Source organism: Gavia stellata, chromosome 9 (assembly GCF_030936135.1).
Source record: "Gavia stellata isolate bGavSte3 chromosome 9, bGavSte3.hap2, whole genome shotgun sequence".
NCBI classification, from domain to species: domain Eukaryota; kingdom Metazoa; phylum Chordata; class Aves; order Gaviiformes; family Gaviidae; genus Gavia; species Gavia stellata.
Window position 1 is genome coordinate 26,446,753 of NC_082602.1, and position 12,113 is coordinate 26,458,865.

The window sequence follows — 12,113 nt, forward strand, 5'->3', positions numbered from 1 at the left end:
TGAACTGAGCTCCAAAGCCTTTGTTCTAAACTGGCTGTAGTTGGAATTGGTCACCTTCAGATTTAAAAAAAAACAAAAACAAAAGACCAAACTGCAAACAAAATAAACCAACCCCAAACCACCACCCCAGTCCCCACCTCTCTTCCTCACAAAGAAACCAATCCGAAATAGTGCCAGAATCTTCCTTCTGTAGAACAAAAAGTGTGTAATAAAAAGGTGTTACCTCGGCAGTTGGCACAGGAGTTGGGGTCAGGCTAACCTGCTGCGGACGCTTTGCTGCCCACTTGGAAGGGAACAAGTTAGTACGGGTGCAGGTAGCAGTGAACTTGAGGGATCAATGGAAGAGGTCATAAGCGAACCTGGCTTCCGTGTGCTTTAGCAGGACTTCTTCCATCTGTGGGTTATCCTCACCCCTCCACCCAGTTTTCTATGGAAATGAGGCTTGTTCAGTCTGTCTCTTCTGGAACTATTTATTTTTTTTAGCTTGTTGGTTGATTGTGGCTGGCTGAAGGTGGTTGACTTTTCTGGAACTTTTCTAGAAGTTTGGTGAAAATTGGGAACTTGTGGGAAGGAGCGCGAGTTTGAACATCTACAGTCCTGCAAGGTGTGATCCTTTTTTGTCCAGTTCCTTGGCAGCCTCCTAAGATAATCCCCAAGTAGTAGTGGGGACGTACCCTACAAAGAGGAGGAAATTCAATAGGGGCTATCTTACTTTCCAAAAATTTTAACTGTGAAAGATTAGCTTTAAGGCTTTTTGTTAACTTTGATCCTTCTTAAAATTGACCCGTTCATAATGTGTTTCAGTTTCTGGTGTATGCTTTTTCCTGGAATCAATCCTTGAAAACTACCCACTTTGAAGTGTTTCTGTTTCTCCCTTTAAGAAATATTTCTGTTTTTCCTTTGCTATATGATATGTGAAACTAATAAAACACTACAGGGGTGCTGAATGTACAAAGTACAACCTCACATTTGTGAGGCTATTACCAATCTTTTTGGTGGACCTGCATGTATGATTGCAGAACACAGGTTTTGCTGCACATCCAGATTCTGCTCGCTGGCTGGCTGGTTATTCAGTGAGCTCTTGGCTTTGTTTAAGAACCAAATGTAATTATTTGACTTGTTGCTTAAAGGTACATTTGTTTCCTAAAAGAGGTTGTATATGTACCAGTTGACCATTCTGAAATGCATTATCTGCTCTGTTCATGGAGAATTTGCTTCGGTAGTATATAATTCTCAAATTCTTTGTTGAGGATAATATGGAAGGAAACAAAAATGGACATGCTTGTATATTTTTATGCTAATGAAATATATGATGAAATATATATATCGTTTATTCCCCTTTATTGTAGACGTCTGAATGACTTTTAATACATGCTCTCCTGTTTTCAGTCACAGTTGTTGTTATCTCTTTGGGCTGTCCCATAGTTTGTTCTGCCTTTGGGTGCATTTCTTAGCTACTTTTGTTACATCATTTGAAGGTCTACCACAATCAGACTTCCCTTGAAGAATCCTCAAATAAAGTTACATTGCATGATGAAGGAGTTGCATCGATGCTTAAGTTCAATCGCTTTTAACACTTGTCATTAGGCAGCGTCTCTATAAAGTGTTTCTGCTTCAAACCAAACTGCTTTCTATGGGAACAATCCATCCAACACCTGGAACTGGTCACTGTGCTGCTGGTGAGCTGTGTTTTTCAAATGGGAAGTGCTCTTACCACTCTCCTGACTGCTCTGTTTGGCTGTTTTTAGAAATAGCACAATGTTAATGCTTTGTGCATTGTATGTTTCATGTGTGCTAGCAAGGTACCAGCATCCAAGACATTTGCAGAGTTTCTCCAGAGAATTTGCCAATGGCTGCAGGTGTTGGAGATTTGAACTTGCAGAATGATACTGGTTTATGAAAGCTTCTGTGGGGTGTCTTTATGCTCAGTGTAAATCCTTCTTTCTTTCCTCTGCCTTTGTGGAACAGCCACAGCAAACAAGTGAGGGATGTGAAGGCAGTGGTAGAAAGGACATGGATGTCCCCAACTTGCTTTTAAGTTTGCGAGCTTATATATTTGTCCATGAGGCTTCTCATTTTTTCACAGGCAAATGTGGCATTTTTAGTTGTTGGGGACTTGGAACAGGAACTTTCCCATATGTCTAAGTGTAAAATACAGGAGTCTCAAGAACTAGTTTTGTGAAGCAAAGGGTAGTATGGGGATATCCTTTATTTGCTCCTTTTTGTTATAGCCTTGATACTTCTAATATGACTTTAGTCTACTGTGTAGACCCTATCTGACCAAACCAGATAAATTGGCACTAATCTCTGTCAAATGGGGAAATGGCCAAACTACTGCTTCTTCAGCAGTAGTTGTCATTCAGTGCTTTTCCACTATTGTCCTCCTAGATACACAAGGAGAATGTGTGCAAGCATATAGTGGAGCAAAATAAGAATTAGTGCATTGTGTGAGAGGTTATTAACTTTCTGGTTGCATCTTCTTATTTCCCTCCTCCCCCCCCACCCTGTGACCATCCACAACACAGAAATTGTGTGCTGTCAAAAACTCAGCTGCTTCAACCCAGAAACTACTTGCATTCCACTTCTCAATGTGTAGAAATTTGAATTCACAAGGGTGGAATAACATTATTTTCTGTTGTGCACTTTATTGGGTGTTCCCATTTAAGCAAATACAATCAGGGCAGCTATCGGTGCAAAACTTACAACGATGTTTTAAAAACAAATTCAGGATGCTGAAAATCCCACTGGTCTCAGGAAAGAAGTCATGGTTCCAAGACTCTGTTATTCTGACTGAAAACAGTACTATGATAGTTATCTTTTAAATTGTATCACATCAACTAACCTAACAATGTTTTGCTATTCGAGCTAGAGTAGGCTGAACTAAGAGATTTCTAAACTTACCTTTTCTATGAGGAGAACACTCATCCTTTTTCCATGGTCCTAATTTTGCAGCCTGCTCTGGTTACAAGGAGTATGTTGTGACTTTTCATTTTTGATTCCCTCCAGGTTTACAGGAACAGATGGACCAAGTGGTTTTGGATTTGAGTTGACATTTCGGCTAAAGAGAGAAACGGGGGAATCGGCACCACCCACCTGGCCAGCAGAATTAATGCAAGGCTTAGCGAGATACGTCTTCCAGTCAGGTACTGCAGGGTTAAATATGCTGCCTCGCTTTTTGCGGCTTTCATTCTGAAGGGCCGCATCTGTTACATCAGTGCTCAATCAAATCTTGAGAATTTTCTTTGTGTGGGAAACCAAGAGTGTGTTCCTTCCATCAGCCCAGCTTGCTGGGGACAAAACCCAACTTCTTCCCAGGTAGCTCCAAATCCCTAGTGTGGAAAAGCTGATGATACAGAACGGTTAGTAACCATAGAAAGCCCCCTCAGTGGCTCTTTGATGCTCTCCTGCGTTGCTGGTTTCACACTCTCTCAGTAAGAAAACCTCATTTGCTTACCCTGAAATGGCTGAGAAGCACCCATATGATAAGGTCTCACGTCTCAGCAGAAGGGCTGTAACTTCCAAAACAGTTGCAGTTCCTTCACAAGCAAGTCTCTTCCTATGGTCTATACAGTTGAGCAGCAGCAACATATGTAAACAAGGGGTTGCTGAGATGAGAAAATGTAAAAGTCGTAAGGGATGCCAAGGCTGGGAGAGCTAAGGAATTAACAATTGGGAATCATTAATGTGGATGTAGACTTGCCAGAAAATTGGGAACCAGAGTGCCTACAAAACATCCTCTTGCATTACTCTTCCCGGATTCTGTTTATACTGGTAGATTGAATATTAGTTTGTATTGTCAGCACGTGAAGACCCATGGAAGGGTTGAGTGCATAGTGTATTTGAAAGGCACCCTCCAGCATCACAAGATCTAGATGAAAATATGTGAAGAACTTTTTTTCACCTAGTTTGAGGTCCTTTACAGGTAAAGTACCTTCTAAATCAATGATTATTGAATTTGTTACATTTGGTACTTGCTCTACTAGTTAATAAATTGCTTAGTAACTTCTGATTCTATTGCTGGTTTTCAGTCAGCTGGCTGAGTCTCAAAGGGAAAAGGTCTGTGTGAAAACAGGATTGCTCTGGTGACCTCAGTGACAAATCTCTGAAGCAGTGGCAACTCTTGTGGGCTATTTCTTCTAAATGTTGACTGGCAGAGACCAATGCCAGCACAGGTGATCACTTCTCTTCATATTGGGAGCGTCTCTTGTTGCAGTTTGAAGTGACATAAGCATTTTTTTTGTAACCTTTGTTGTGTAGCTATCTTCCCCAGTTGCCATCCAAATTTGGGCTCGCTTTTGCTACTCTTAAGCATCTAAATCCACATGACTGTCATCATTTTTTGCCATTATTTGAGGTTCCTGTCCTGCCTAAATTGTATTGTACAGTAGCTTTTTGATACTGACCATGAAGTGGTGAATTCATAATCACATTTTCTATGTATTGGCTGCAGGGTCCAAAGAAAACATCTGACTCTAAAGTCTCCTTCTTAGATACAAAATAACATACAATATGTTAGATAGTTAACTTATCTTACATATAAGACCCCTTCTGGAGCCTTTTAAATTTTCTAGTCCAGTGTAGGTCCTCGTAACAGTCTCTTTAATACAGTAATTTAAGTGCCTTCTATTTGCACATCAAGCAACCTCTCTATAGCAGTTGCTTGTTTGTCTCACCTTTTCCATGGGTGAGGGGAGATCTGCAGAGCGAAATGGGATTTGGAAGGGTACTTTAGGACAAACGTCTCAGTGATTAAGATGGCACTCCAGGCAGAAACTTTCCTTGTTTGGTTTCCTGCACCAATGCAGTCTCATCTTTCTGACCTGAAAGCAAATGAACTGCTTTTAGACTGGAAAGAGCAGTTGTGCGATGCATATCAGTCTGATGTGAACTTCTAAGGGCCTTCAGTATTATCCTCAGCTTATCCATGCTGGTTTTGATTTTCTATCCACCGTGACTCTTTAAAGGCACTGCCCAAATATACGTTAATGGGTTCTAGTCTCTGGGTGTTTAGCTCTCAATTTATGTTATTAAAAAACCCCTTGTACGAATCATAAATTGACTTCTTTGAATGTGAAATTGAGTATGAGCCAACACTATGCTCATCATGCAATAGACTGGGTTACCTTAGGAAGAGCATGAGCAGCAGATTGAGGGACGTTATTACCTCTTCTGCAAGGCACTGGGGGGGCCTCTCTTAAAATAGTGTTCTGTTTTGGGCCCTCCAGTTTAAGAGATGCTGAGAAAACGGAGAGAGTCCAGAGTGGTCAGGGTCCTAGAGCATGTGAGCTATGAGGAGAGCTGGTGGGAGCGGCTGGTTTAGCCTGTGAAGAGAAGGTGCAGGGTGATCTAACAGGAGCCTACAGCTGTTGGGAGGGTAGTTACAAGATTGTGGTGTCAAGCCCTAGATAATATAACAAGGGGCTACAGCTCTGACTTGCAGTATGGGAGGTTCTGGAAGGGCTTCAGGGAAAACTTGCTCACAAGGAGGGTGGCAAAGCACAGGGAATAGTTTATCAGAGAGTTGGTAGGTCTCTGTTCCTGAATGCTTTCAGGACTTAGCTCAACAAATCTTCAACGGCCCTGATCTAGCACTGGGTGATGGCTCCACTTCAAATAGGAGGCTGGATGAGAGACCTCCAGAGGCCCCTTAAAATAGCACAGAAGAGTTGGATTTTTGGTTTTTTCCCTACAGCTTCATGCCCTTCAGCAAGCAGCTGTGTGCCGTCACTGACGGCTACCAACCGTGCCTTGCCCTGTATAAAGGAAACTGTATGCTGTTGCAGCTAGTGATCGGGCTGTAGGTTTTTTTGTTTTGTTTTTTTTTTAGTACAAACTCGTTTATCACTTGTCTGTTTTGAATAAGAATTTTCTCACGCTAAAGTCTTCTGGTTACTCATAGACAGCAGTTTAATCCTGAGAAGATGATGCATTTAAAAGTAAGACTTGTAACGGGGCAGACTATCATGTTTCTTCTTGATCTCTCGGGGCAATACCAGTTGACCATAGCTAGATGCAGACATTTTCTAATTTAGCAAAAGCTCGCTCACTCCGTTGCTCTGCAGAGTCCCCAGTTCACCTGGACAACTGATGTGTCCCGCTTTGCTTTGCTTTACTCCCATGAGCTGCCCCCTCTCAGGCTGGCAGTCTCCAGAGCAATTCCCATGTTCTCCCTCGTGTCACCCCTGGGTGATCAGGCACCCAGTGCTGGGCAGTGTTATTTTTGTTCTGCCTAGTGGGATTTCCCTCAGTCTAACATGGCCACTCTGCAAAGCCAAGTGAGCTTCTGCCATCATCTTTTTTCCTTGGTCTTTTACAGGACTTCTCTGGTCAGGTGTTAAAAGTTTTTAAACTGTGAAGTACTTGAAGGGGCGGTTCTTCTGAAGCCCATTGGGCATTAGCAGACTGTGGCATGACAGGGTTGTTTTACATGATGAAAGTCAAGTTCATTGACTATACCATTTGGAGCATTTGTCAAATACAACAATGGTAAGCGTTTGACTCTAGTGTATGTACCTTAATGTTGTCCTCTTCAGTTGTTTAAAATTCTGTGGAGTCTCTTTAATACTCCAAAATAGCCTTAAAAACATTTGATGAACCGAAACAACTTGAGTAATGCTTATGAATCCATTCTGAACAAGAAGCAAGGAAAAAAAAAAAAAGAAACTGGCAGGAACTTTTTGGATAGGCTCCAAGCGCTTTAGCATGTCAAAGGATTGTTTACTTTGAAAGCTATGCTAAGAGCTAAATTCTTATCTCTTGAATAACAAGCCAACTTTTTGGTTATCATAGATGTGCTTTGCTGGGTCTGGTTGAAGTTGGGGGAGAGTAAGGTATGGTTATACTCCTGCTGAGCTTGAGCACTTTCAGATGGTGATGACTGAGTTGGACACTCATCTAGCAGCTACTGCTGTCCTAAATATTATTACTGTGTATTGCAGCTGCAAAGCATATCTCATTGCAGGTGATGTATTTTTGTAACAAACACTTCTAGGCAAATTAATGTTACATTCCTTTGTTTCCATCACTCCTGCTCTGTGGTTGTGCTTTAGAAAAGCAGTCTTCTGCATTGAATTTCAGACCTCTTTGAGTCTTGGCTTTCCTGCTCACTGTAACAAACACTTGATGCTTTGTGCTTTTGATTAAATAGCACTATTTCCCCTCCTTCAACAAAACCAAGCTTGCAAGTCTCAAAAAAGTTGTATTTGCGGCTTTATCTGTTCTTAATTTTATCACTGTTTGACCATGACCACAAATCCCAGCCTTGTTTTTTTAAAAAAACTAAAAATAACAAACCTGCAAACCTTGAAAATGAAACTTTGCACAATTCAGTGACCTTAGCTTGTCATGGTTCGTGGATATACTGGGAATATCTCATACTAGAACAAATTTATACTTCAATTCAAACAAGGAGGAAGAAATGCTATTCCTATGGAAAGCTTATCCAGGGCTTGTTACAATAATTAACTCTTTAGGTACTGCAGTATTGCGACGCTTGATCAGTATGGAGAGGTTATGGTTTGTGTTTTCCTGAAATTAAGATCTGCATTTTTTTTCTCTCTAAGGTAAAGTTAGGTTGTTCTCAAGGGCCTGCCTGATATACATCATGAGGGCAATGTACTGATGTAGCATGGAAGCAAATGTGTTGTGTGTATGAGTTCTTGCTGCTACCATGTTTCTTGGCCTGAAAGAAAACAGCTGCAACTGTAAGGTTGAGGTTTGGAGAAACTGTCAGGAAAAACTCATCATGTATAGAGCCTAAAGATAATGGTATAGCATATGTCATGGTTATATTCTCACCAATGCATGAATTGTAGTGGAGAACTAGGTAGTGAAACTAGCTTCAGAAGTATTAAGACGAAGTCTGTGAATTAGAGGTTTGCAGGTAGGCTGAGCTTGGTAACATTTACCCCAGAACACATCAGCCTGAGCAATCTGAGCCCCCGCCATTGCAGGGGAGACGGGTAGCGTTTAGGAGGCTGGAAAATGGCAAATGCTGTTCTTTACCCGCCCACCCCCCAAAAAAACCCCAACAAAACCAAAACAAACCCCAAAAATGCAAAAACCTGTGGTTTCCAACGGGTCAATCAGACTTCAGGTCTTAAGAAATGCCTAGGAAAAACACCATCTAGAAGGCATCCAGGGAATAATGGACATTCCAGCATGGATTTAGCAGGAACAAACTAATTGTGACGAAGTCATAGTCACCATGGGAAGCAGTGAATGTTGGTTACCTTGATACTAGTGAGACTTTTGACATTGCCCCTTCCAACAGGTATGTGAGCGAGCTGAGGAAATACAATCTTGATAAAAATTAGAGGGATGCAGTACTGGTTGGATATTTAGATTCTGAGTAATTGTCAACGTGTAGTCATCAACCACAAAAGATGTGTGGACCTTGGATTCCTCTCAAATCTGTCCTAGGGCTCATGCAATTTGGTATTGACCAGGATGATGAAATGCAGAGTATTCTGATGAAATCTGCACACACAGCAAAGCACTATGGCGCAGAGGGCTGCAGTTCAGAACGTTGGCAAATTGTGGAAATGGTCTGAATTACCCATGTGCAGGAAGGTCAGGGAGGGGCAACAAGTGCGAAGTCCTGTGCTTACACAGGAATAATCCAACGCACAATTATTAGTTGGGAGAGGTGGCAGTTCTGAAAGGAGAAGAAAACGATTTGGAGTTACTATCACCAATGAGCTATACCTAAACCAACACTCTCTTCAAGCTGAGAGGTAGAAGTGAAATTATTCTGATGTATAAATAGAAGCGTTCTGTATATTGCCATATGATAGGGTCCTACACTGCTGGCAACACCTTGAAGGGAAAGGGAGAGCATTGTATCACATTTGGGGCAAAAGATTTCAAGTCAGATGCATCCCAGTTGGAGAGAGTCTGGAGGAGAGCAATAAGAATGACCCAAAGGTCCAGAAAATATAACCTGTGGAGGAATGATCAAAAGAGTTACATTTGTTTAGTCTAGGGAAGAGAAGATGGAAGGAAGATGTGAGAACAGTCTTCAAATATGCAAAAGGTTGCTGTAGGGAATAAAGTAATAAATTTTCCATGTGCCTACTGGGGATATGAGAGGCCTATCACGACTAAAATTTCTGTAAGGTAGGCTTAGAGTTTGTCAGTAGGAAAAACTTTCAAATGATAAGTGCGGCGAAGCACTGCAATGGTCGCAGATTCCCCATTGCTGCATACCTTTGAGAACAAGTCAAACTATTCTTCAAGGATATTTGTCAGGAAGAGTTGATCCTTTCTTTGGGTGAGGGCAGAGCAGGAGACTTCTTAGTCTCCTTTATATTATGAATGTGTCTTGACTGACTAGGTGTCCTCTTCAGGTCTTCTAAACATAATTTTCTATAGTTCCATAAATACATAATCTATCTTTTTTCATAGTCTCCTGATTACTAGTGCCCTAAAAGATATTTAAATGTGAGTTTTGAAGCCTCAGCTAATTTAAATTTTAACTTCTAATATTTAACCGTTGACTAGTCAGTAGTAGGAAGCTGTTTGTGTCTTGGGGACTGTAAAACAGTAGTAACAAAATGTACAAGAAAAAGCGTAAGCATGCAAGATGCAATTTGTGGGTGGCGATTTAATGTAGATTTCAGCTGATTACTTCAGGAGACACTTACATGAATTATTCCTTAGAAAATTTATTACACTTTTGAAAAGTGTGTTGGACAGAACTAATTCCAGCAGGTATACAACCAGTTATACATGTTGATAACGTGTCAAAACAATGACCCAAATTAGCTATAGCTGATTTATTGTGTTGAGGGTTTTTTTCCCCACAAACACCTCTCTTGGTATGTCTGCCCCCTCTGCACTGTCATGCTGAGGGATTCCCTTTTCAGAGGATAAAGTATGAAATATCTTCTCTTGTCCTTTTATTATTTCTGTGAAACCTGCAGGAACTTAGTATCCATGAGCTTCTGTCCTTCTCTGTCATGATTCAAGCCTGCAGGCTAATTTCCCAAAGTTATTAGAAGGGAGGATGGTTCTGACTGATGCCTGCAAGTGCCCAAGGCAGCACAGCCGCACAAGCCTTCGGCAGCCAGGCTGAAAAGCAAGCCCAAAATGAGGTATGATGTCTAGCCTTCCTTAGTTATTTCTGACATGTCATACTTTCTTCAGGTAGAAATTATTGTCTGACAGCTTGTCTGTAGTTTGAGGAAATGCATACACTGTCCCTGCCTATGTGCGCATTGGCCCAGTGCATCAGTGTGGGGCCATTATGCCAACTCTGTGTGCTGCAGTTTCCCCCTTTTTTAAACAAGGGTGATTACAGGAGTTGTAAGGACTGCAGGTGTAGATGCACTCTTATTCAGCAGTTTTCATCTGATTCAAGTTAGTTTAGTCTGAGACACAGAGGCACTTTGCATTTGACAGGCAGTATAACTTTTACGCTGAAAATGGGACTCAGTGGGATTAAGTGATTTGACTGGGGTCACAGACCTGCAGCCATTAAGCTGGCGGATACCTTGACACCTGCTGCCCTGGTGTAACCACTAGACCTCATCTTCGGATCTTCTGGAGTCCAGAAAGCTTCAGTGTAGTAGCCTCAGCGACTCTTTTCTTGCCAACATGTTTTCAAACATTCTTGACACAGGCTAATTTCTGTGTGTAAAAAGAAAAAAAAAAAAAAAAAAAGAAAAAAAAACCAAACCCAAAACAAACTCTCCTTGCTTCCTTGAATACAAATGAGGCTTGTCTAGCTTGTTTGTAAAACAGTGTTTATTTCTTCCAAGTAGGATGACTAAAGCCAAATAAAATCTCCCAGTAATTCATATATATTTTTCCCTGACTATGCCTTTATTTTTTTTTTTCAACCCCAGGCTGATTTATTGTTCTCTTCTGGTTGCTATAGCTCTGTAAAATATATTTTTTTTTTTTCTATCATCTGTTTGTAATATTGACCAGTTTCCAGTGTAGAGCTGGCCCTGGCTTCTCTGTAGTATTCCAGGATTTTAGATTAAAAATGGGGGGATTAACTGTGGTTTTTAGCTCCACAAAGAAATATAAATCAACATCAACTTCATTTCAACAGAACCTGTATGTAGTAAGCTCTGTCGCGCAAACACTGAAACTGTAGCACAGTGAAGTTTATAAAATAGTCTCCTGGCCTGTCATTTGCCGTAGGTGAACAGGACTCAACCAAGCGTGCAGACTGCGTGCCTTTATTCTGCAAAGGGGTATGGAAACATTAAGTCACTGGTTCCAATTTAACCCAAGTTTGTCATGGCCAAAAGCTCTCATCATCTGATAGTTATTCAGTGGTCCATGAGAAATTGATTGGGTTTTAGCCTAATTCCTCTTAGACGTTTCCCATAAAACAAGCTGTTCTGTGAGCAGCAGCACAGATGAAGGCTGGTCTTTTACGTCTCTGTGTGCTAGCCCCTCTATGTCCCACACTGCCCCAATAAATCCACTTCTCCCCGTACTGCTGCCTATGAGCTCACCTCCCCAGTATTTCCCATCCCTTCCCCCCCATCTCCTAAGCCAGCCTTGTCACAACCCCGAGCTTCCAGCTGGGACGTACGTGCTGGGGCTGGTACCAAATGACGTGCTGGCTGATAAAACAAACCGGTTGCTTGAGTGCAGAGTGGTTGGCTGACGTGCTGGGCACGACAGGCAGCTATTGAGCCCTGACCTGTTGCTGGCATCCCCCAAAGCTGGCTAGAGGCTCTGAAGTTGTTGGGGTGGGAATTGCGAAATGCAACTCTTGTAAATTGTCCTGATAGTCATTGCAGCAAAGTGCTGGTTACAGATGGACCTGGCCCTTTTTACTCTCCCCTGTAGATCACAAATAAAGCTTATGCAGCACTGCTAGTATTCTAGAGAGAAGCATCTGTCTGCAAAGCTGTCAATTAGAGAGACAACACTGAAGAGAAAAACGGTTTTGTCTGCAGAAAGGGTGATTCTAAGAGGAGACGTTTTGTAGGCACATATATGCATCTTCTCTTGAAATACTGTCCCAGGGTTGTGTAGAGAAAACATTGAAGCTGGGACCAGTTTTACTCTTACCATCTTGTTGCTGTTACTGCCTAGGATGCTCAAGGGTTGAAACTTGCCTGCTGGCACTATCTGATTGCCCTGCCCAA

General features: G+C 41.7%; 1 protein-coding gene across 2 annotated transcripts in view; it reads left to right on the top strand.

The window, feature by feature from the left end:
• The window catches only part of SUFU (SUFU negative regulator of hedgehog signaling), a 94,395-nt gene that overhangs the window by 23,745 nt on the left and 58,537 nt on the right, over positions 1-12,113 (top strand). For both annotated transcript variants that reach the window (XM_059821125.1, XM_059821126.1), the window contains exon 3: positions 3,007-3,143. In XM_059821125.1, coding sequence (XP_059677108.1) covers positions 3,007-3,143 — 137 coding nt within the window. The remainder of the gene's footprint in view (positions 1-3,006; positions 3,144-12,113) is intronic.